Here is a 20,603-nt window from a genome sequence, read left to right on the forward strand (position 1 = left end):
TTTTATCAACAAATTATGAGCATATTAATTTCATCAAGAAGGCATGTATTAGAGTTTTCATGTTCTCTTATGGTGTAGTTTACATTTTCTTTCACTCAAAGAAAATTTCAATTAGTATAAAATAGAAAATTGTCTTGTACATTGTTCTATTATTTCATTCTACATTTAATGTGCCAAAAATAGTTTTAAAATTTTATCAAACTTTATTTATTTTTTAAATATGTAATGTCCTTAATTATAATGTGGTTAAGATATATTTATTTCAACTTACCCCATTACAACTCCCTTGCTAGATCTTCATTTGTCAATCTAAAGTTAGCTCTGATAAATTCATTAGGTTAAACATACTTATAGCTCAATCCATATAAATTTATGATTTTGGTAAAATTGCATTACCTTATATAAGGATTAGCCAGTTTTGCTTCGATATAATGTGCAAGTCGTCACGTTTTCTTGCCTAAATGAGAGCCTACTCTAATCGGTCTATATTAAAAAATTGGGCTTTGGTTTCTCCCCTTCACTGAGAATATTTATATTGTATCCCAAGAAGAGCATGTCATTCAAAATAGGTATCCTAATGTTGATAGTTGATATCCTTTCGCCATCAGATCTTGTGTCAGCTCCTTAAAAGCGGATAATGGTGACACCGACAACTCCTCAATTAAAAAGAGTTTTAGAATGTGACCAAACACACAAGTATCATGGCCCTCAATCCATTATTTCCTCTAAGCACATGCAGCAAAAATGTATTTGTTCAGCCATTCATTCAATCAATCGACATACACAAACACGCAAAAATGTATTTTCGATAGACTGTTCGGCCTCGTGGACATTCATTCATTCAATCAACATGCACAAACATGAGATATGTGAGAGTTTAAACCAGGAATCCCCTAACTCTTCGGAAGAATGTCAGTACAAATTGTAGCGAGCAAAATTGAAGTAGGTGCACGCAGATAGAAACTCGAGATCAGCTAGACAATTAAGTATTCAGAAGAATAAATACTCCGCATAATATTTGACAACGCAGCGAATTCCAAGCCATAAAAATAATCACAATTTTAACTAGACAAATACACAAAATATTAATCTTATTGAAATGGAACTTTAAATATACATCATTATGTGAGATGCTGCATTGCATACGTTCATCCACTGATGATTAATTATAGATCTTTTCCTGGAATTTCTAGCCTTCTGTTGCCATTATTCTTTTCCCTCAAATCTTACTCTGACTCTTCCAAATCAATGAGTTTTTTTTAAACAACTTGAATTAAATGGATAGACAGAAACTGATAATAGAGTATGGAAATATCAATGACTAACTAGATGGTCTGCTGTTTGGAATGTTGACTATTAGAAGTAATTTTCAACTATCATCTTCACACACTGAAACTAACTATACGTATAAAAAGTAAGATTTCAAAAAAACCAATACAACAAATGTAACATTGAAAGAATTGCATTAATATTACATTACAATCATTAATCTTCGAACAGAATAAATGTTTCATCGCAAAGTAATCAGTATAAGAGGAAACAGAAACGAAATGAATGAATAAGTATTAACTCTTACATTAACCCATAAGCGCAGGTTAAATTCATACTCCAAACCAAAAAGAGAAATATAAATCAAATGATTTGCACCATACCAGTTTCTCTGCAATGTGGTAAGGGAGCCTACTATGGAAAATCGATGCGGTCATGGTGCACAAATGTCCATTTGGACATAATACTAAGTGTCGTTAAGACTTAACAGATCAATTTCAACTAACTACTACATTATCCAAAAATATCTGCAGCCTTAGCTTTCACTAACAATATCATGGATGACACCACTGACATATTCATCCTCAGACCTTACGGCAACCCTCATAGCAACTTGATTAGGCCCATCAATACCAAAAGATAATCTAACAAGCACTTGGACATCGCCAATGAATCTACCGGCCAATAGACATGTATGCGACCTTGAATTGCTTTGCACCACATCAGTTCCCTATGAAACAATAATAAGGTAACAACAGTTTAAACACTATTGAATTTCAGATTGCAGGACATCAATGAGTCCACTTTTAGCCACAAACAAATAGGAAGTACCAAAACTCAGAAGCATAATATGATAAATCTAAACTCAAAAAGCACAATATGATATATCCATCTTACCTCACATGGCTGCATTCCAAGAAGCTCAATTACAGCTTTTACAGCTTCTACTAAACTCTCCCTCACACCAAGACCATAGTCATCCACACGTTCATTGTCTGCCCCTAATGACTCCCATGCATTTCTGAAATTTGAAACCCCGACCTTCAACATGTAATCTGCTGGATTCACCTGGATAAGATAAAAAAGATGCAAATTATAAATTATGAGTATTTATGTACGTGTATATAATAGAATTATCATCAGAATGTACAACCTCCAATTCTTCTAGTTGGTATTCATCTTCAACTCCCTCTTCTTCTACGTCTCCAGAGGCAGGATCAACCTGAAACACAATCTCTCAATTAGGCTTTCCCCTCAGAATAACCAGTTGTATCATATATTGCCAGAGAACACTGAACAGCATAACAAATAATAGAATGTAAATACTAAATAGCTTTCTTCAATTCTTTACAATTAAATTAATTATAAATGGGCACCAATCAAATCAGCATCGGTATGTGCAAATACACATTATCTAGTTGGCATTATTCAGCTTGTTATCTCCTTTGACAAATCCTTTGCCAAGCATGATGGGTGCTCTCTTTATATGTTAATGGAAACAATTGGGAAGAGATCAGTTGACAATCAATGTTATTTTTATTTGCTTAAGCATACTGGGCAATGGTACATCGTTATTAATATTTTTTATTACCCTTTGAAGATTATATGTTATACAATTATTTAAGTTTCCCTTGGGAGATTAGAAATCTTCATTTCAATTTCATGCATTGTTAAGAGTACTTCAAATATGATGCACTCTGTTGATTAGCTATAAAAAATTTAATCAGCTCTAGATATAAGAACTTTCAAATTCACAGTAGACTAGAAGTTATAACCCATTTAACTAAGTAAATTTGATGAGTCGATAGAAATTTATATACTCATTCGGTATATGACAAAAAGTATAGTTCTAAAAAATGAGGAAAACCATACTGGGAAAGTATGGTAAGGACTAAGGTCCTACAAAACTTGCCCAACTCCATCCAACAAGCATCAAAGAGTTAAAAAAACTCCCATTTGTATTTAGAACATAACCTAGAATTTAACCTCTTTCCATTTACCCCTGTTGGTCATGTTAATCAAGTGTCAACTTCATATATTTTCTGAATGAGAAATTTTTTCAAAGCCTCTACAAAATTCCCACCTACATCCTGATTGCGCACCTTTCTCTCCCACTACAAGATATTGTAAAATTGAGTGTAATGAGAGGCTGTTTGCGGCAGATAGTCCTCCAGGGGTCACTTTCCCTTATACAAATGAGAAGTATCCCACCCCTCAATACACAACTCCATGCTATTTTGAATTTTCCTACTCAAACATCATTTATATGACTTTGGGAGAACTTTTAGGCATTCCTATGTTTCTCTCTCCACCAAAAAAGAGGAGTTGGTGAGACATAGGGACTGATAATTATGCTGCTGAAAATATTAACTCTTTTATAGTTTAGTCTTAGATAGAATACACTAAACTTGATTGTAGCTAACAATCAAGTTTAAGAAAGTACCTCTTTCATTATAAATTTCATCAAGTTTGCAAATTTTCCAGTAGGGTGAGCTCCTTCTTGTATTTTAAAAGCCACAAAGACCTGCCCCGGTGAATCACAAGGCAGTGACCTCAGAGGTTTGGATGCCAATTCTATAAATTCATCCGGATCGGATGGATCCACTTCTACACGTACCTGTAAATACAAAGCAAAATGTTAAGACAATTAAATGCTAAGTATTTTCAGAACTGATTGCGGGAAATATTATCCTAAATTTTAAAAGGAACCCACACCTGATCAGATTATTTGAAAGATGTGCATGCAAAGTAAAGTGTATATAAAGCCAAAAATAAAAATTGAGTGGAATGTATCACAAAAGTATACAAAATCAATCCATTGAGACACCTACATTTTCCAATACTTGTCCTGGTATAGTGTTCGTGCAGTTGTATTGAAACACCGCATGATTAGAATAAATATGTTTCACAACATTCACTGAGTACTCTGTCTCTGCTTCAGTGAGTTCCACAGGTGCTGAAGACTGCAAAGATAAGAGAGTGAGTGGTTAAAATATAAATGTCACTTAGAAAGTAAGTGAGAAACAAAAATGGCTCACAGCTTGACACAGTAAATTTGACTGATTAAAGTTGATAAACAAAGGTAATTACAAAAGTGGTAAATAACCTTAAAAAGTTTGCCAAAGGCCGAAAACTCTGGAATGGAGGCAAGTAAGCTTTCATATGTCTCTGAAACAGATTTAACAGCAACAGACCCAGCATTTGTCGCAGCTGCTTTTTTACCAGAAGCCTTCTTCTCTGCCAATGGCTGTGATTTGACCTCCTTTGGAACAGAAACCAAGCTAAAAGGTTCTTCACTAGCTTCCTATATAGTTAGAAAGATATGAGGAAACAAGTCAACCTCCACCATATGCTCAGCAATGCCTTAAAAAAGCTTAAATAATTGTTTACTTACATATGCCTGTAAACTTGCTTCAAGGTTAACCAGTGGGAAGTCCAAGGTACCAAAAATGAAATCCTTCACATCCTTGCCAGTCTCGTCTGAATGAACATCCCCACCAAGAGCATTTAGGTAGAGTGTAGCTCGATCCCGAACCTAGAGAACCAAATAGAGTTCAAGTTTCTCTTTGGATACAACAACAAAAAAAATTTACAGCAGACTTGTACCCTGTAAAATGACTATCCCACACAGCAGGAGAGACAAAATTATCCACAAAAGGTAACAATAGCATAGAAAGAAAAAGAAGGTAAATTTGAAGGCAGGCATCAAAGTAAAAAACTTGTATACTATCCTAACTGCTAAAGTCTTTAACACAATACTAGAAGCACATTCAATCATAGATATGCAGCAAGAGAACTAGGCAACCTCAACTGCAATCCTAAGATGAGCTTTACTGCAAGACAGAAGAGAAGAATAACAGGAGTGAACTGCAAACTTAGAACTAGCACCAACCCAAAAAAATGCAAATCCTTACCTCATCATCATTGTCAAAGAGGCATCGACGCAATAGTACAAATATGCGAGGCTGTACAGTGCATTGGCAATGATATGTTAGCATATATCTTCTGTAAAAAATCAGCTCAATCTTATTAGAATGACAACCCTTCAATATCTTGTCATCAGATATATGAATAAAGAATGTGCACCTTTAAAGACTCAACCAGGGCACCGAACTTTGCTAGTGCACTCACAGCACTTGCCCTAACTGTTGCATTTTCAAGAATAATTCTATTGTATATATAACGAATATACTTGCTAGGGTCTGCAGTCTTTGGTCCTTCGTGACCAAGAAAATGAAGAATCTACAACACAGAGAGCTCATCAGTACTATAAAATGATCCAAAGTAATGAATTGTCATGATGGAAAATTAATACGATAGAAGCTAAAATCTTTTGAACAAAAAGCAGGCAAACCATAAGATTCTTTTAAAAAATCAGGATTTAAACAGGAAAAAATCAGATTTATAAAAAAGGTTAAATAATGTAGAAAAAGGGATAAAAACTTGCTGCTTTCAAATTTTAAGGCATTATATAGCATAAAGATATAGATAGCAAATAAAATTGAGAGTTTAGCCCATGAATTGTGGAATATAATTTTTGTTATTTATGGTCGTATCACTGATTACGTTGCATTGAACAGTGCATACCTATACTATATGTAACTGTTTCTTTTGAGTGAACAATAGTGATAACAGTCTTGGTCGCATGGGAAGAGTCGACAAACAATGATTATCTGAATATCTTTTGGAAAAAATGTAAATCCCTTGATTATATCTGTCTTGTTTTTAGAATTGCGGTTGAGACCTTATTAATAAACTGTAATTTAAAGTAGAGTTTTTAGACCAAGCTGGAAGTGATCTTAAAGAAACCTTGTGAGGTTAAAGATAGTCTTAAAATGGCCTATTTGTCTGTCTCTGTTTCTCTCAAGTTGAAACATACAATAGACATAAATGAACTCCATAGACTAGATCATGTCATGGGTTCATGTAGATATTATAAATCGGTAACTTTATATTGAGAGATTGTCAAATTATTGTAAAACCATGAGAAAAATGCACCTTAATATGTGATTTGTTTTGTTGGAATATAATTGTTGGGTAGCTCGTTAACAAAATACTAGAAATCTACTGCAGCCATCTGTATGTAGAGGCATTGAAAAAATAGATCTTCAAAAAGTTATTTTAAGGGAGAAGTTGGGAACTAGCTGAATATGGAAAGATATATAAACAATTAATGGTATATATATATGTCATTATTTTGAAATGACATATATACAAAGGAGGATTGATGTTTGCTTAGATATGCTCTATTCAGGTTAGTTAGGCCCTAAACCTTAGTTTATTAGACTGGTTATCAAATGGATCTCCAATAAAAATCTAAAAAGATGTCATCCATGCATTTCGCATTATATCAGTAGGAATTCACTACAACCATTAGCCCAATACTGTCGCCCAGAAATCTTGCCCTCTACATCACATTCCACAAGCATCACCACAGCTGAGAAAAAACAAACTACATTTAAACCACAAACTTAAGCTGGAACACGAACTTAGACTAGTTTGAAGCAAGCAAATGAAACAGCAAACTCTAGTACATCCATGAAAATTGCCAGTATAAATCCTGCCAACCATGCCTAGGTGAAATCCGACATATAAAACTCCAATAAATTGCAAACATAGTCAGAAAACTAAACAAAAATTGGGGGGAACCAGTCAAAATTTAAAGTTAATATTTCTTTTTAAATTGTGATTTTTATAGGGAAACAATTGTGAATTTCACCATTCTGCTATTAGTTGTGGTTTTTCCCAATTATTCTTCTTTGGCAATTATATCAAAATTTAATGGTTCCCACACAGATCAATGAAGATTAAGAGTACATCAGCATCCAACAGTAGCAAAGGGAATGTTGAAAGGCAACTTGAGCTTAACAAATGTATAACTTGTAAAAGCACCTAAAGGGGCAATTCGATGGTTGATAAGTGCACATACAAATAGCCCTATTGGCCAAGCCCAGCATATTTATGTTTTCCTGTTAAATTCATATTATAAAGGGCTTGGCCAGTAGAACTATTCATATATGTGAGAATAGGTCATCCAATAGCACCTTTACTAGTTTATAACACTCTCATGGATTTAATGACTAGAGAGATTTTTCTGAATATATTAAAATGACTTTGAATGGATTAGAATTTATTAGTATTGATAACTATTTGAAAAGACACCAAAAATAGATACAGTAAATTTCCACCACAAAAAATTATTTTTTTTATTTTCTATTAAGCAATGTATTTTTTAGTAATACTATAGTTATTTCAAAATAATAGATACATTAATTTTCATGTCATAATCTGATCAAACCCAAGGTGATTTTGTAAGACTGCAGAATGTGACATATTGATGAGATGAATCAAAGGTGATTTTGTAACTATGAGGAATGACATGTATTGTATTGGTGCCAACTCTGAACCAGGTGACTTTGTAAGTGTAACATGCATTCATACACGTCTATTCAAAATATGTGTCAAAAAATGGGGAATATATCCAATTCTCTTTACACAGAAGAGACAACTGCACTTATGAGTGAGAGAGAGAGAGAGAGTACAATTACTAGCATTTCAGGTGGTGGTGGCATTTGAAATTAATAAATGTTGACATCCAATCATAATGAAAAACAAAACTAAAATTCAAGTTTGCATCAGTAAAAAATCCCTTCAATTGGTACTTAATGGGGTTTATGGCATCATGCAACAATCTATTATAAATTATAATGATTAGCTTTAAAATTTATTTAAAAAAATCATTTCCTTCAAACTTAAGTTAGCATCAAATTTCCTATCAAGTCAACGACAATAATCTTAAGTAAATTGCCTTCTAAAGATTTCCATTCCAATCCCTACTTGTGACAGAATTGTAGAGAAAAATATTGGAACAAAACATAAAAGTTTAATATGTCAACTGCATTCCTTTGCATTTGAACAGAGAGATCATTGTATCTCCAATAACAAATACAAAATCAATGTCATCTAATAAAATTAATTACAGTTTCAATCATTTTATAAGAAATGGGTGCATACTAAAAGAATGAGTGCACTTCCAAAAACATCAAAGCTTGGACGATGTCTATTATATCAAACAGAAATTGCTGCATTGATCAAATTCCTAAGTTCATAAACAGATGTCATATTGTATTAAAATAGAATCCTACAAAATCTCATTCAACTTGAGTCTCTTGGTTTAAACACACATCCAAAAAATGATCCAAAGCTTGATGAGAAATTAAGAAAGGAATTATATCAAAATCCACTGGTTCCAAAACAGGTCAATGGGGATTAGAAGTACATTAGGCAAGCAACAATAGGAAATGGAAATAATGATAAAAATGAGTTGAACAGGAAATAATGATCATGTAATACACAATCTGTATAGATAATACAGGGCATGAATATAAATCTACAAGTCTCCGCAGGAACTTTTGTCACTTAAATTTAATTCATTGACACTTCATCCATGTCTTTTTCCCATCCATTAAAATTTTTCGATATACTCTTTCCCTCCTTGTAAATTGTTATTTTTCAAACTTCAGTCACCATTTGAATATCTCAAGCTGTCGGCACTAAAAGCAATAATGATATTCAAAAATAACAGAGATATACCAAAGTGCAAAAGATTATGCGACATACCTGCGTTGAAAGATATGTGAATTCACAATCTTCAATAAACTCACAGAGATGAGACAGGCCACTTTCTTTTGCTTCTGGAATATCCCTTATAAGAATAAGAATAGAATCTACAATAGCTTTCTTATACTCAAATCCTCCTTCTTCTCGGAGTATGTTACTCAAAAAGTTCATTCTGAAAAGGGGTAAGAAAAATATTAGCCAAGCATCATAATTAGACTATAATCTTCAAAGAAAAGACAACAAATACAGCACTTAAAGAGACTAATGCAACAGCTACTATCTACTCACAGAGAAAAGACAACAAATACAACACTTTAAGAAACTAATGCAACAGCTACCATCTACTCACAGTGTACGATATTTCTGTGGGAATTTCAAGCACAAAGATCGAATAGCTTCCACAACAACAATCTTGAACTCGTCTGCTATATCTGACATAAAATTTGTAATTTGCTTCATCAAACGATCCACACTTGATTCATTTCCTGTTTTTAAAAGTGTAGTGATAGCCAGAGTGGCTATGCTCCGGTTTTGATCTGATATTAGACTCTCCATATCAATGTTGCAGTTTGTAACTGCCAATGGATGTGTCATTGCAACCTGTATTTATCAATATTAATTCAGGCACATCTTGAACTTGTACGGTGTACAAGAATGCATTTAAAAAATATATACTACGAAATACACATGAGAAAATAAACAACAATAATTTCTAAGAATTAATATTTTGTCGGAGATTCACATATCACAAGTTACAAGAATGCATGACCTTTCATCAGGCAAAACAGTGTAATGACAAAACTAAAAAATATATACTACGAAATGCACATGAGAAAATAAACAAAAATAATTTCTAAGAATTGATATTTGGTGGGAGATTCACATATCACAAGTTACAAGAATGCATAACCTTTCATCAGGCAAAGCGGTGTAATGACAAAACTAAAGTTTGATGTTGATTACACTGAATTGTTTGTGTGATGGCACTTTCAATCTAGATTACCATTGTGATGGCACTTTCAGTTCCCAAGAACAGAAATTTAATAACTGAAATGAAGGAAATCTTATGTCAGATGTTTCTTTCATCTACCTAAACTCATTTTAGTATTGCCCATTCAAATTACCAAAATTACTGTCTGATCATCCTAGGCAAATGTAATACTTGAAATGTATGCTAAATACATCCATTTGCAACCAAATATTGCAAATCTCATCTAGTGTAAACCTTTAGATTTCCACTTCTTGATAAAATATGAGTTGCTGTCACAAGCCGACTGGATACAATAAAGCAAAGTCAGAAGAAATCTCTTGGAATCATGGAAAAACATGTGTTTAATGGTCAGCCCAGATTGATAATCATTGATCAATGCAGCATTGTAAATGTTAAGATGATAGTACACATTTAACTAATGATATTTCTTCTCCTGTATGTTGGTAATAATTACAAGCCAAGGAGACCTACTAAGTGCTGGACAAATGTTGTCATTGATGTCAAGGAATGTTGTCTCTGAGGAAGATTGTTGGACATATGTTATCAGTTGTTTTGTTGCTAACTTGTATGGCATCCAGAAGGTTGAAGAAAATATATTATGACATGTCATGTCAAAGCATCTTGCGCTGCAGCAATTGCATTGAGATTTTGTAGGATTCTTGGGGTAATGCACTATATTCTCAACTAAATTCTGCACAAAATCAACTAGAACATATTGGGGAATGCACTATATTCTCAATAGCTAAATTCTGTACAAAATCAACTAAAACATAAGACAAAGAAAAAATTAGTAATAAGTTTTGAAATATTTTAGTGAGCAAATGTAAAGTAAGTAAATTTGAAATACAGTTTCAGGGTCTTGACTCGCTAGACTCTAGAGAAGCTGCTTATGAAATGAGTCCATACATTCAAAGATATTAGGTGAATTTTCATGTAAAAAAATGAAAAATTGGAGAAAGAACAAAAGCTCGCCTGATCTCAAACCATAGAAAACAAAAAGCACCATAAAATTCAAAAATAAATAGTTAGGAGATGACATGCCTACCTTGTTTAAAGTGCGAACAGCTGCAAACCGGAGAACCGGCTTTGATGAGCTTAAAAACAGTTGCAAAACAGTAATAGCTGGAGTCAACTCTCGACTGGTCACCCCATTCAATTCTGTTATAGCTCTTGCGGCTTCAAATATGACCATTTCTGCTTTGTGGCGCAAGCATCCTTCCAAATAATCATAGAATGGACGATCGCCTGTTTGTGAATTTACATTTGATTCTCGTATAACCTGAAGAACAAGTAGATTACTGTTAGAAAAACTAAACAAGCAATACTTGCAGAAGTACAATTTACTATCCATCAACAAAAGGAAGTGTATTCCACCTGGCTGGTATAACGGATCAAGAGGCATTGAGCTAAAGGTGATCGAACTGTTCCTCTGGTTAGACTAGTCACAAGCTTGCTTACAGCTAAGCGGTCATTTTGTCGAATCTGTCAAAAAGAGTATCAATTATGCAGGTCATCATTAAGATTATAGCTGTGTATAAGAAATTAGAAACAGCATACATGATTTCCTTTTGAAAAATCTATCACCAATTTGCTCTTAGAATCCTCGTTTTGAAAGAAATTTCAAAATCCCTAGAACCTAACATCTTGCAACTGCATTATATCCAAACTTTACCATTTCAACCAACTGTTGATTGTAACTAGGCTTATTGATTGTAACTAGGCTTATAGGGGTTCGGATTGCCTTAAGGCAACATCCGAACCCCCCCTTTAGGACCAGGTCCTATCCTAGGGTAACGTGACCCTTTCACATTGCCACGCTATGCCAAAATACATGCCATTTAATTATTGGCGCCAAAACCAAGGAGGCTGACTTGGTTTTGAAAGTGCAAAAGATGCATATAAATAAATAACAATTTGTAAGTCAATAAACAATCATTAAGTTCACATACAAAGGCGATTTAGCTCTGCTGTGCGAATTCAAGGAAGAGTGCGAACTATTTCAGATTGGTGCAAAATTGTATTTCAGATTGGTGCGAAATTGTCCAAGAGGACATAGTGGTTTTATGCAAGGCTTTGAAGCATTCAAGGGACAGATCTGATATGTGAAGATCAGATTCAAGCTAAGTATTGTACTTATATTTAGAGGAGAATATATAATCTGACCTGTGGGTCTTTCATGCTGGGTTTTTCCTCCTTGGAGGTTTTCCCAGGGTATGCTTGTTTGTCTACTGTTTTAGTTCTGATTTATGTTGGCTTATTAAATACTGCAAATCTGATTACACTCTAGGGCATAATTAATCTAAGTTGATTTAATAAAATACTGCAAATCTGATTACAACCTAGGGCACAATCAATTATATAAATCTGATTAATATACCTAGGGTTTAAAATTACACCAACAACTCAATTTGCCATGGGCAAACCCTGCCTAATCATCCTGACCTATGTAAAAGTTATGTAAAGAAGATAGAGCACAAATAAAACATGAAATAAGTAATTCAAAAGTAAATATGCATGATTAAAGCAAATACTCGTGCATTAGTTCAACACACTTCCCCACAGTAAACCATCATGAAAACACTGAAGTTATCACTGTTTATATACATACAAGGAGCTCTAGCCTGCCACTCTTACATTAAGTTTCTTTCTGATTATGGATCAGGGGATGTGATTTGAAACATTATCTAAAAACTATTGCAAGTTTGCAACGTTAAACAGAAAGAAACTCGTGTAAGAATAGCATACTAGAGCTCCTTGAATATCATGTTATATAATTAATGCAGAAATTATACTGATTAAATGACCTGTGGAAGCAGTTTACAAATGTAAGACTACAGCAATCAAAGCTCAAAGGCCTAAATGATCAATAAGTTCAACCACGTAAAGCATAAGCAGCACAAGACTAAGGACGTTTGTTGTATTCAGTTTCTCAAAATGTTTCAGGAAATTCAGACTACTCATCTCTTCAAAATTTTATTTAATGTATCCTTCAACCTTCCTTCAACTTCATAATACTTTTATTGCATTTCTTGGTTCTATTTACAAGAAATAAGAAGAAGAAAATACAGCCTCAGTTGAAGCAGCCAATCAGCAACACGTGCATTTTGGTTAAAATTAGAAATATGTTGTGGAGTCCAATCAGATGCACAGGCATAGAAAATGCATAATCATATGTACAGGCATAGAAAATTAGAATATTTTATGGAGTCCAATCAGAGGTTGAATTTGACTAGAAAAATCTCCAAAGAAGGATAATTCTGAATGAGGAAATGAAAAATCTCCAAATGTGGATTCAAAAAGAAACCAAATGCATACCAGCCATTATGATTGACAAAGTTATCATTTCAAACAAATACACCCAAGTAATCTGCATTGACCTTCAATCACTAAAAAACACAGTTATAACCAAATAATTCTGAAACACACAAAAAGCTTTGTCAATTTCCAAGACCATGACAGGCTTCCGTAGCTTTGAGCATCAATAACAAAGCCAAATGAACATAAACAACCAATGAGCAAGTGGGCAAAATACCAAAAAAATGGGATTACGGACGAGTAAATACTAAATAAAATCAGTCTTAGATTTCTTGAGAAGGGCAATATAATAAATAAGGACAAAGGAAGAACTGAGGCATGCAAGAAAGGAAATCGACCAAATCACTAAGTCACATTTGAATCTTGTGCTTAATTGTCATAATTCTCTAAGAACTCCCAAAACAATCAAGACAACTAAATGTTTTGACCCATCAAGCCCCATTTGAAATATACCAAGAAAATTTTGAATAGAATTGTTAATTCTTCCCACAGCTAAAGAAAACAAAATAAAATGTAATGCAAGGAAACTTTAGTTACAAATTAGCAAGCAAGAATTCAACAAATTGTTTTTCTCAAAAAACATCAATACTCATAATAAATACAACTCCATACATGCTTTAAGAGGCCAGCATGGATTAATAAACACATCAACTCAACAGACTTAATGAAACATTACTTATATGCACTAGGCCTCGACTTGATTACTCTAGGTCATATCATAGTTTGTATTTCAAAAATAAAATTAAATGTCATTTATAAACGTCAAGAATACATTAATTTAATCAATTGCAAAATGGTCATCATTTATAAGGCATGTACATGCATAACATAAACAAAAAATATATTAGCCATGGATTACAATTGTCATTGTACCAGCACATTAGCACTATTAATTATAATAATCCATATTCATCAAAATCAACAATTGTTGCTGTCACCACACATTCACCAACACTTGGCAGTCAAAAGAACAAACTCAAACAAGAGTCAACCAAATCTGATAAAGCAATGTTAATCCAAGTAATAGGTATTATAGGAATAATCAAGCTTCAAACAAACGTTCAACTGATAGCATCTAAAACAAAAATCAAAAAAAGCTTTATCTTTTACCAAGCACAAATCATTTTGCTGGAAGGTGGATAGTACAAAAACAAAACTGTTCTTTAAGATTTCATGAAGAAGTTGATGTACAAGTGAATGACAATGCTCAGATCAGCATGTTACTATTGTATTTAGAATCACCCATAGGGCTATGCTTTTTAAAAAGCTTTTCAGTTGACAGGCACCTTGGGGTAGCAAAGCAGTTATTCAAAAACTTGCCTACATAGTTTTAAGAGAGGTTAGGGATAATTTGCATTTTAGAAAGAGAGGAACTTCAGCTGCTTTATCCTCTCAAACAGCCAATAACCCAAAACTGAGAAATGAGTGGCAGGATAGAGGTGGAACAAAATGGGCCATTCCCTTGCAAGAGAGTCCAGCTATGCTGTAACTCCATGCCAAATGGTACCTATTGATTAACCCATCAAGTGGATAGCAGTTTAGGTATCATGATTGTCAGTGAATCAAAAGAGAGAAAATTTCAGGGTTGATACATGGCAATGCTTTCCTTAGTGCACATGGTACATCTGCTACAACTACTCGCAATGGCTCTCCACCAACAAGCCCCTTCTAATCCAAAATTATTTCCAACTACAATCCCTAGTTTCTTAATCTAATGAACCTCTCTTTCATACTCATACTAGTGCCAACAATTTTTCCTTAAACTACTCATAGATCTCAACCTCAAATAAGAAGCACTAAAATGTTTGGTTTTGTTTAGCTTTCTTTTCAGTGTTATCGGATTTGCATATTTGTCAATTATGATAAATACAGTTGCCATTTCTCGTATAGATGCAAAACCCCTACTTATAACACTCAGTAGGATTTTCTTTTAGGCTATAAAACTTGCTCAAAGTGCTTGTTGAGCTTTGAGAGTCTTAGACAAAGACAAGAAGCACTGTAATATCTGACGGATGGAACGATGGTAAAACTAAAAAGATACCATATTTCCAGATATATAAATAGTAAATACATCTAACATGATCAAAAAATTGATAAAATGGTTCATGGACTGTTATGGTGGGATAACATAGAAAAACTCTGTAGGCAACAATGAACCACAGGGATGCGTCCCCCCCCCAAAATCCCTGCTTTTTCAGGACACATGAGTTTGAGGGAAATGTCCCCCTCCACACTGTCACCTCTATCGAGACACTGCAAGATGTCAGGACTTCCGGGGACTCCTCTAACTGTCCCAAGGATGCCCGGGCATCTCCCATGGCCCCTAGGCAGAAACTCAAAGTGAAAACAAAAAAAATGATAAAATTGTGAAATTGAAATTCGTAATGAAGGTTTGTGAGATTTTGGAGGCCTTATTTGTGCTTGCTAGAGGGCGATCTGCCCCTCAACCCCGCCCTGTTGAACAATTATTGTCAAACACTTCAGTTGTTTTGTATATTTTCTTTCTATTCTTTTATAAATTCAATCTGCTTTCCAAAGAAAAATAAAACTCCCTAAATGCACAAGTATATAGATTTCATAAGCAAAAGTCAAGCATCACAAGAAATACCAAGCATGGAACTGCATTCAAGAAATTAAAAAGGTTATACATGATATTAAAAATGGTTTCCAGACATGTGATATTAAAATTACTAAAAGTTCAAATTCTTTATATAAGCAGCTAGGCTAGTAGAATATGGTCATCTTCAAAAGGGGCAACACTCAGAGGACAAAAATGAATTGTGTCTGCAAGCATTTGTTGTGTTCACAGTGCTCCATGAATTCCAAAGTCTAAGAAACCAGTATCAGATATCTAACTGCTGGACATTACTTTGTGTTTTAGTAACATCTTTAACCCCACCATTTAAGAAAATAAACAGAATAATGATAATACCATAATGGCAAAAACCATAGTAGCATTCCATTACATGAGATTGGCATGGCAAACCGAAAGTGTAAGTGGAACAAAATTACTTGGTTTAAAGTGTGAAAAAAAAAAATCAGTTACTAAAAAAAGACAACACATCTGTAAAAATGGAGAAAAAAAAAATCTTGTTATTTCATGTCAATTATAGTGCTTATAAATACAAAGAAAAATAAAAAATAGAATTTGTATAATGTTGCCAATTACAAATAGTAAACTCTGTCTAGAACGTAAACTCAAATTATAAACGAGTGCCAAATAATCAATCAAGTACAATTTACAATTAAGAGTACAAAACAACATCAAAAACACAATTCTGAGTCTAGCATGTAAAGGGTAAAAATAAAGCGAAAATGAAGGCATTTTAAAAATAAAAAAAATCACAATTCTGAGTCTCGAGTGTAAAGGGTAAAAATAAAGCAAAAAAGGAGGCATTTTTTTTAAAACCCCACCAAGAACTGCAGTTTATTTAATAACTCATGATTTATTTAATAAACTGTGGGTTTTTGGTAGATTTTTCAATAAATCAAAGTTTTTTCAGTCAAAACTCCAGTTTGATCAAAAAACTAGCTCAGCGGTCCTACCAAGCACAATTCCAATGCTGGGCAGCAATGAACTGCAAGTTCATACCAGTTTTGCTTCTATTCGATAAACTAATAGTTTTGATGGCCAGTAAGTTCTTAAAGCAACCAACAGTTACTTCAAAAAGAAAAGAAATCTGAAAGACTGCAAAACAATCATGAAATTTTCAAAGATGAACCTTAAAAGAACATGAATGAAGGTAAATTATCCAATTTTATATGCATGCTAAGTTGTTTACAGACATGTCAAAAACAAATAAAATCACACTGACCAGCTATTGGAGGAAAGGGTAGGAAAACACCAAAGAAAAGATGCAATTTAAAACCACATTAAATAAAAGAAAAGCAACTCAACTGGCTTCATGACTACTGCAGAAAGTCAACATATATACAAGTAACTGTGTGATATTAAATATAAACTAGATTTAATTATGTAAGAATTAGGAAGCATAATCAAACCTGATGAAGCAAGGCTAGTGCATGAAATTGTACAAGAGCAGCGCGGGACTGAATTGCTTCTTGTACCTCATTACTCCAACGCTTGACAATATCTGGAGTGGTCTACAAATGCATTGACAGCATATTAAGGAGAAAAGTAACTAACATATGAATTAATCAAATCTGTTGCTGGTGGTGAAGGACTGTAACTATACCTGAAGCAAATGAATTCCACTAACAAGAGCAGCACTGGCTACAACAGGATTTTTATCAACAATGGCTTGTTTTAGATATCTCTCAATTTGACCCAACAAAGTACCATCTGTGATTCTGCATAAAACCCGTATTGCGTTGGCCCTGTACATATCTGTCTTGCTATTCATGTCTTTCATTAATGAACTTGTAACAATAATAACCTGTGAAGGATGTCATGAATTGTAAGAAATTAATACTGTTAGATAAACAGTGGATCCAAAGATGTAAAAGACAATTATTAACAACCTATCACCTCATCAGCAGAAGGAGAAAGCTCCTTGATGATCAAATAAACCATCCTTCTCAAACCAGTATCCTTAGACTGGAAAAGCTTGGTGACAGCAAAGAAAACTTCTGTAGCTTCAACCTGATGAAAACAAGAAACAAACTTTCAGTCTCAAGAAATATCTAGAAAGTTTCAAAATCAACAAAATGCAGACCATGTAGATGCAAACAAATAGTCGAATAATGATAAATATAGCAACCTTTGTAAAGGTCTCTCCTTGGTTGATCAAATACAAAAGCTTGGTGATGACCTGATTAACATTCCAACAAAAAAATTGGAAACCCAATGTAAAATTCAGTACTTCCATTCGGCAGAATGAATTTAGAAGATGTCACATTATATTTTTATTATCTAGGAAATGTTCCAGGTGCAAACCTGTGCACAGCGTCTAGCATCCAGTTGAGGATCATTGAACACGCGAGCTTCCTGTAGGACTGCTCCCTTTTCAATGCCAAGAAAGGGAGAGTAATCAGCTGCAAAATGGAAAGAAAATCCCATTAAAAATTGTACAGAAGATCTCTTGTTGCCAACGTAAAATAAGTTTTGACTCTTATGTTTTCTTCATATTTGGTCAGTCTTTGTGTCCATGCTTTTGTCAATAATTATGTTTTGAATCTGCTCAACCAACCTGATGTGGCAGTTTTGGGAATTCAATAATATATGAAATATAGGGGAGAGGAGCCAGAACGTGTACACCCTAACTTCACGCTTCTCAAAATCATGTGGACATTTCAAAAAAATTTGAATTTTATACAGCAGCTTGCTTGTCAAGTTCCCTACTCAAAAACAAAATTTCAAGACATCAGCATGCATTTTTGTTAAGGTGTCCAAAATGGTCCCAAATTGTCATAAGATCCACAGGTGTGCACTAAGTCATGTTTACTTGTGCGCAGGTGTGGCATCACATCATTGGTTATTTTTTGAATTTTAGAGGTACTTTTTGGGGGAAAAGCATTGACATGACACTTTTAGAGCACCACTATTGATCTCATTTTGTCTATGTACTATAACATGTATTGGTACCCCTGCACGCGTATTGGCTCCTCTCCCCTAGTCCTTTTATAATAATCTTTAAAAATATGAATCGGTAGGGTAATAGATAATATTTGAAGCTGACAGACTTGTGTAGCCTGTTGAAAACTTCCTTTGTCTACACTGAGACAGCTGTGATTTGCAGTCCCATCAACCCTACTTTCTATATTTATTTCTTTCTGGTCTACAGATGATATAATATATTCAAAGCTAACTGATAATACGCGTGTAGAACCCCTGTTAAACGCTCCCTTTGTATACTCTACTGTAGCTGTAATTTACAGTCCCATTGACCTATTCCATCATCTGTGGACATCAGTATACTTTCTTTCTTTCTTTCTTAATGGAATGTTGATCTACATTCAAATTTAAGATCTGCAGATTACCACAAGCTGTGCGGCACCTCATAAGATGATCATAGGCACATTCCATTGGACTGGACTAAAGTACTTGTGCAATAGCTCCTGATTTAAATATAATAGTGCGCAGTCCCTAAGGGTGAATGTCGCGAAATGTGTTGAAAGCTCAAAAGGCATTACCCTAGATTGATTTGCTGGGGCAACCAGTTTTGGTTTAGCAGCCAATGCCAACTTCCGTGGCTTCCGACATGCCATATGGTGAAAATTACTATGTTACTTTTTGTCTTACAGTAAAAGGAGGTGTCATCCGATCAGAGAAATATGTCCGGCTGTACATCAGCCTCTGTGAATATGAAAAATCCCTGAAATTATACAACATGAGATAAAAACGTTAAGACATTTACTACGCGGCTTTTCTGAGTTGTGAGCCTCACACTTTTGATCGAGGATTACTTTGTCAAAATCAAAAGGCAAAGCTCTCAATAGGAATCAAATAAAATGTGTCAAAAACTGAGGCAAATTTCTCTCAATAGAATCCAAATCTTCTGATGTACAATTCAGAGTAATCGTATGCAATATTACCACCAACAAAAAATAAAAAATAAACTAAGATCTCGAGCCTCTGAATCCAGTGTCCGCAGCCCAACATGTACCGATCAAAATGTTTATACAGATCTGAGACTCAAAGATGCAAAATACACCAATTTCAAGGAAGCAATTGCGGTTATGCTGAACATGGCATTGGATCTGTGCATCAGGGTGCTGACCCATGCCATAAATTGATGCCCTAATAAATGGTTTCTGGGGTTTTCAAGTATTTTGACATAGTAAACTAAATTAGCTTACTAGGGCGTCGGATCGAGTCTCAGGCACAATGACACAAGATTTTCAATTATTTGCATGAATTTGCACTAATATTGAAATGACGTGTAGATCTTTTGAAAGAAAGCGGAGATTCTGTGTAAATTGATAATGGAAAACTTTGATAAATACCTTCCTCATCTCTATCGTCGTCTTTCTTAACAAGGGGCTGAGCAAGCGCCATGCTTTTTTCCACCTGTTAATAACAGATCGAATCGAATGCTTGCTTCGCTCTGCTATTCTTCCCTCAAAATTATAGTCTAGTTTGCCTCTGCTAGACTGTGAGATGGCTCACTAGACTCCAATACGAAGGCATTCCTTAGACTCTTTTTATTTCTGAGTTTTCCTCCCTCTTTTTTCTCCTCGACGCCTTAAATATGATCATTTCCTGTTTACCTTACAATTATATGTGTATTTTATGGATTTATAAATATGTTTATACATGTATAGATATATTTATGTGTATTAATGTATACTTTTGCTATAGACATACTCAAATTTAGTCATATATTTTATTCATTGGTTATATATCAGTTTAATATTTAATTTTATTTTGCTTGATTTTTCATTTCTTAATTTATTTATTTTTCATTTGCTTTTTGTTCGAATTCAATTATTCGTGTTCTTTTTCCTT

At 34.0% G+C, this 20,603-nt stretch overlaps 1 protein-coding gene across 1 annotated transcript; it reads right to left on the bottom strand.

The window, feature by feature from the left end:
* Window positions 1–1,446: 1,446 nt before the first annotated feature.
* Window positions 1,447–20,346, bottom strand: LOC131074795 (coatomer subunit gamma-2). Its single transcript, XM_058011472.2, has 19 exons — window positions 20,102–20,346; window positions 18,093–18,190; window positions 17,917–17,967; window positions 17,685–17,798; window positions 17,392–17,592; window positions 17,198–17,299; window positions 11,255–11,362; window positions 10,926–11,159; window positions 9,239–9,489; window positions 8,890–9,061; window positions 5,356–5,511; window positions 5,184–5,234; window positions 4,664–4,804; window positions 4,376–4,573; window positions 4,101–4,232; window positions 3,713–3,886; window positions 2,423–2,491; window positions 2,167–2,337; window positions 1,447–1,999 (listed from the first exon to the last, which is right to left on the bottom strand). Exons 1-19 carry the CDS (start codon window positions 20,151–20,153, stop codon window positions 1,805–1,807), a joined length of 2,670 nt encoding a protein of 889 aa, XP_057867455.2. The 5' UTR covers window positions 20,154–20,346; the 3' UTR covers window positions 1,447–1,804.
* Between the last annotated feature and the right edge of the window lie 257 nt (window positions 20,347–20,603).

The sequence above is a fragment of the Cryptomeria japonica genome, chromosome 6 (genome assembly GCF_030272615.1).
Source record: "Cryptomeria japonica chromosome 6, Sugi_1.0, whole genome shotgun sequence".
NCBI lineage: Eukaryota > Viridiplantae > Streptophyta > Pinopsida > Cupressales > Cupressaceae > Cryptomeria > Cryptomeria japonica.

Bases quoted from the DNA above. Each gene is read 5' to 3' on its own strand.
- LOC131074795 (XM_058011472.2), bottom strand. From the start codon at position 20,153: ATGGCGCTTGCTCAGCCCCTTGTTAAGAAAGACGACGATAGAGATGAG. The intron at 18,191-20,101 runs GTATTTATCAAA...TCCATTTTGCAG, and splicing joins CGACGATAGAGATGAGGAAG to CTGATTACTCTCCCTTTCTT. The intron at 5,235-5,355 runs GTGCACATTCTT...TGCACTGTACAG, and splicing joins CCCTGGTTGAGTCTTTAAAG to CCTCGCATATTTGTACTATT.